At 43.1% G+C, this 5,314-nt stretch overlaps 1 protein-coding gene across 1 annotated transcript in view; it reads right to left on the bottom strand.

The window, feature by feature from the left end:
• The window catches only part of PDIA6 (protein disulfide isomerase family A, member 6), an 11,917-nt gene extending 8,762 nt beyond the window's left edge, over positions 1 to 3,155 (bottom strand). Inside the window, exons 1-3 of the mRNA XM_010191002.1 lie at positions 3,067 to 3,155; positions 1,870 to 2,031; positions 708 to 765 (exon numbers count right to left, since the gene is read on the bottom strand). Coding sequence (XP_010189304.1) covers positions 708 to 765; positions 1,870 to 2,031; positions 3,067 to 3,155 — 309 coding nt within the window. The remainder of the gene's footprint in view (positions 1 to 707; positions 766 to 1,869; positions 2,032 to 3,066) is intronic.
• Positions 3,156 to 5,314: the final 2,159 nt, after the last annotated feature.

Below are 5,314 nucleotides of genomic sequence, written 5' to 3'. Positions count from 1 at the left end.
AAAGAGTGTGTTATTTGCAGGGTAAGAAAACTGTCACCAGAAGTGAGGTGTTATTCCCCCATGAAAGCATTAAACCACAAAACACCATATATGTCCATTTCTTTCTTCATCCTGATAAGCTAAATTTTAAATTGTTCGGGGGTTTTTCAGTTGGGTTTTTTTTTGGTTGGTTGGTTTTGGTTTTTTGGTTGGGTTTTGTTTTGTTTTTTAAGAAGGGGAATGTATTTTACATAGGTAAGAGTTCAGCCAGTCACTACATGACCAAGTTTTCTGTAATTAAAGAAATACTCATCACCAACAGCTTACAGAGCTGTTTTCAAATATTCAGTTCATGCTGTTCCTGTACTTCAGAGGCAGGTGACAGGATAGCAAGGAAGAAAAAAGAAACTCGCTATTTTGGGGAATGTCTAGATTCTGATGTCTTCTGGTGCTGTTAAAAACAGCCTTGGAAAAGAGTAATGGGAACTCACAGCAACAGTTTACTTGCCTCCTCTGCAATTCAATGGCTTCTTTAAAAAAAGAAAAAGCCCAAAAATATCCTGATATTTTAAGTTCCTCTGACTGCCCACTTCTCTGGCTGGACAAGTATGATTAAGGTGATATGGTTTTAAAGACCAAACCCCACTTCTGTCATCCCAAGCCAGATGACAAACAGTCAAACTCTCCTCAATGCACTGCCACAAGTATATTTGAAAGGTTAAACTTACTTTTAATGCTGTTGCTGCTTTCTTCCACTCAGGGGTTAGTCTTTGACAATGACCACACCTTTTAGAAAAAAAACAAAACAGCAATTGTCATTCAGATCTGACAACTATTTCACCAAGTACAAAGTGGTCTTGTTTGCTTTGCAACTACAGAACAGTCACCCACAGCAAACTGCAGGAGACTTAAAACCTAGTCATGAGAGGGGAAGAGGCTATGCCACAACATCACATCATCACTTGGACTTCTGAAGAGAAACCTCCACATGCATCACACAGGTGCGTGCACACACACACATACATAGGCACAAACACATCCCTCAAAAGCTACCTGACTTTCCTAACAGAGGCAAACACAACCATCAAAATCCAGATTTGCGTACTAGTCTGCTTGTTGCAAGTGAACCTGATAAGGACTGAAAAATTCCTCTCTAGTTAAGAGGTCATCTTTAGAATAAGACGTTGCACACCATCTCCTGGAGATGTCTAGGAGAGATCAACACTTGACTGACAACTAGTACACAATCACAGCATCACAAGTTTGTAAGGAAAGAGGAGCTGCCAATTTACTTACACCTCTCCTACACTACCAACATTGTTCAGTAAAGCTTCCTGTTGCCCATAAAGATGCAACATTAGAAGAGGCACAGCAAGCTCTCCCCTAAGCCTCTCAATCCAGACACAGTCATGCTGTTGCAATGAAAGGCTCCTTTCTCCAGAATGTGGAGCTTTGGATTGCAGTAGAACAGAGGATTTGTGCAAAGATGGAATATGTATCACCAGAGCTTACATGGCAGATGAAGAGACTCCATGGTCTGGACAGGAGGAGGATGTGAGGTAGAAGTGCTGAACAAAGATGCACAAAGCCAGTAGTTTTCAATGGAAATTGGAAATTCTAAGTGTGAATTCAGATCTGTGCTTTCACATCAGAATCACGTTTTGAGAGATGGAAGTGAGAGGCCTTCTCAGTTACCTATTTGCACTTCATTCAGCTGTTTGTGATACTAATTGTAGCAGAAAAGCTGAAGCAGTAAAGCGGCAAATAAAGTCTGTTGTTACACTCTACTTGCCAACTTGAAGCCAATTTCTGCCTTTTTCCCTTGTGAAGATATTTAAAACAGGAATCCCAACTACAGCTATTTTGCTAGTCATGAGCTGTAATTCTTACCATGGGGCGTAGAACTCCACGAGCCACAGGCTCTCACTCTGAATGACCTCCTTGTTGAAGTTGGTTGGTGTTAGCTCTATCACATCATCACTGGCCGAATACAAACTGTTAACTGCCAGGAATAACGTGCAGCTCACTGTGCCTAGAACAAAAAGCAAAGTACTGAGCACTCCCGCAGAGCATTTATGGCTTTCCTGATGCCATGGCTAAATCACCTCCCCTCCTACCACAAAACAGCAGGAAAAAAGGGAAAGTGATTCCAGCTTGACCAGAGAAAAAGGACATTCAGATAACATGTACGTATTCCCCTCCATTTAAATCACGGTTCTACAGGACCATGTAATACATTTTCTGTGCCTAAAGCTAGCTGAGTTATGCCACTCCTGGTATGGCTCTCCAGAGAGCATCTTGGCAAAGCTGCTACCCTACCTACCACTGGTACAAGACCAGCAGAATTTTCATGCAGATCCCCACGATCAGCTGCATTTTATTTCATTTCTTTCTCATAGAAACTAAGCCGATTGCCCACACCTCTTGCGCAGCAGGCACTCAAACATGTCTTTCACAGGATCACATAACGCAGGACTGTCCCAACTAGTCTTAGTATAGCTACACTGATTTTAGGGCCAGCATTTGATACACTGGTAGTGTAAGGAGCTCCTTCATTCTTGCTTACAAGAATCTTAACCTACCTTTGATTTGTCTCTCTAGCAACCAACTGGAAAACAGCTAAATTTCTCTGGTTAACAATTCAAGTACTCTCATAATGCTAAAAAAAACCAAACATTAAGAGGTACAAGGAAAGCACTTTCTCTTAAGAAAGATTCATACTCCTGATCACTTCTGGATCTTACTATTGCTTGAGACTTTGCATGTAAAACCTTGTAATCCCTCCTTCTACCTAGTCAGAGAGGTTAAGAGATGACTTGATGAAAGATGACAAGCACCTCTGGAACAAAATCCACAGAGTAAAAGGCTCTTCTTAATTCACCAGAGACTAGGGCGAGTAAGAGCTCAGATATCGAAATTAGAACTAGGCAAAAAATAGTTGGCTTTGCTGCGAGATATTAATAAGACTGAACGTGAGCAGAAGATACAGCTCAGTGATGCAGAAACTCTACAGCACATGGTACACAGACTGCATGCCATCACCTACACTTTGTCAGTCCCGCTTGAGAAAGGTCAGTGTCCTCACACCTATTCTGCAGGTGGGAGAAGCTGACAGAAATAACATCTTCCAGGTGGCTCAAGTAGAGATCAGGACTGAATTTCCACACTACAACCATCGTACCACCCCCGTTCCTAACAGCTTCTTCTAACCCTAGGACTCAACCCCTTTCTTTCCATATACTTCCACCACCAGATTTACACATTAGATTGGCTCTCTCCCTTCAGTGTGCCCACACAAACAGCACTTCATCAGCACTGATCAACTCGCTTCCAGGGCAATCCGTGGCTGTCACAGCATGTTACAGTGACCTACAGCATCAACTGCCGCTGGGGTAGAGTGAAAAAACAAGGATTGAAAAAGGCACTTGAATGTTACAGCCACTCTCAAGAGCTAGTCCCTTTTCTAGATGGAATGAAACCATTCAGTTGAGATTAGCATATTTTGGCATCACCTAAAGAGATCTGTGGCTGAGTATGTTCAGAAGTTGAACAAAATTCACTCAGCCATTTCTGTCACTTCAAATACAGATACCCTAGCTTAAGAAAAAACACCTGCTAAAAAGAACTTGCAAAAGAAAACACATGGTAAAATTCACCTAGTCATGTAACACCGCATTATTTTTTTTTAAACTATGAATCATGAGTTGGTAGCATAATGTTCCTTTCAGTAGTGAAATATTCAAAGTTTAATTCATCTTCAGCAAATAAAAAGATCACGCAAGTCTCTCTTTGCTATTAAGGCAAAAAAAACCCCTCAGATAATCTGATTTCAAAAGTTGTTTTCTAATGTAAGCAAATTACATAGACAGGAATGTTATTAAACCAACTAAGACAGCTCCACACTGGTACTACTAGTCCTCATTGAAAAGTCAAGTTGTAATTCTGAAGATCTGTGAAAAAAAGCTTTTGCTATGGGATGATGATGAATCTGTGAACGTCCTCCTTAAAGTCCCCAAACCCTGTGCAGCAGAGCTCGGTGTGCTGAAGTTCACACATCCCTGCACATATGTGCTCAGTGAGCAGGACCTTTCCCCTTTCAGCCCTGTGTGGAGTTACTATGTTCAGCTCTAGGGTCCCCAACATAAGAGGGCCATAGACCTGTGGGAAGGAGTCCAGAGGGCCACGAAGACGATTGGAAGAATGAAGCATCTTCCCTATGAAGACAGGCTAAGAGTTAGGGTTTTTCAGCCTGGAGAAAAGAAGGCTCTGGGTAGACCTTATAGCAGCCTTCCAGTACGTGAAGGGGGCTTACAAGAAAGCTGGAGAGGGAGTTTTACAAGGGCAGGTAATGACAGAAGCATTTAATTGGAAAAGACCTTTAAAATCATGGAGTTCAACCATAACCTGTCCACTACTAAACCATGTCTCTAAGCACCTCATTTACCAGTCTTTTAAATACCTCTAGGGATGGTAACTCAACCACTTCCTTGGGCAGTCCATTCCAATGCCTTTTTCTTTCAGTGAAGAAGTTTTTCCTAATATCCAATCTAAATCTCCCCTGGCACAACTTGAGTGTTAGGATGAGAGGAAGAGGCCTCATTACGTGGAAGAAGCGACCAACCCCCATCTACTTTCTCATGTAGTTAGAGAGGGCGAAGGCTAATGGTTTTAAACAGAAAGAGGGTAGATTTAGACTAGGTATTAGGAAGAAATTCTTTACAGTGAGGGTGGTGAGACACTGGCACAGGTTACCCAGGGAAGCTGTGGATGCCCCCTCCCTGGAGGTGTTCAAGGCCAGGTTGGACAGGGCTTTGGGCAACCTGTTCTGGTGGGAGGTGTCCCAGCCCATGGCAGGGGGTTGGACTGGAGGAGTTTTGAGATCCCTTCCAACTCTAACTATTCTGTGATTCTGTGATCAGCACCTTTGGTATTTCTATAAAGAGGTCCGAGTGGGACTACTGAAGAGGTTTACAGACTCCTTCGGCTCAGAAGACACGGCAGCAGGGGGAGGGGAACAGGAAGTACAATTCCCATGGACTCCTCCCTTAGTCTTCAGTCATCACTCTCTCACTGCCCCTACAGCACTAGATCCCAGTTCGGGGCAGTCAGACCAGTAAAACATCGTCGCTGACTAAAAATCAAAGCGGTTGCTTGGTCTGTTTCTTTTTTTTGTAATTAAGGTGAGAGACAAGCACTGTTTTAATATTTTTTTAGTTTGCTGGGACCTTTAGACCGCCTACCTGCGCTCCGGTAACCCACTCAAGCGGCACAGCGGCTCGCAATGGCCGGAATGCGACTGCAGGCGCTGCCCCCCACACCCCACGAGTCACCCACC

This window comes from Mesitornis unicolor, unplaced genomic scaffold (assembly GCF_000695765.1).
Source record: "Mesitornis unicolor isolate BGI_N332 unplaced genomic scaffold, ASM69576v1 scaffold25608, whole genome shotgun sequence".
In the NCBI taxonomy this organism is placed as follows: Eukaryota; Metazoa; Chordata; class Aves; order Mesitornithiformes; family Mesitornithidae; genus Mesitornis; species Mesitornis unicolor.
The sequence above is the reverse complement of the archived record's forward strand: the minus strand, read 5'-3'. Positions and strand labels throughout refer to the sequence as shown.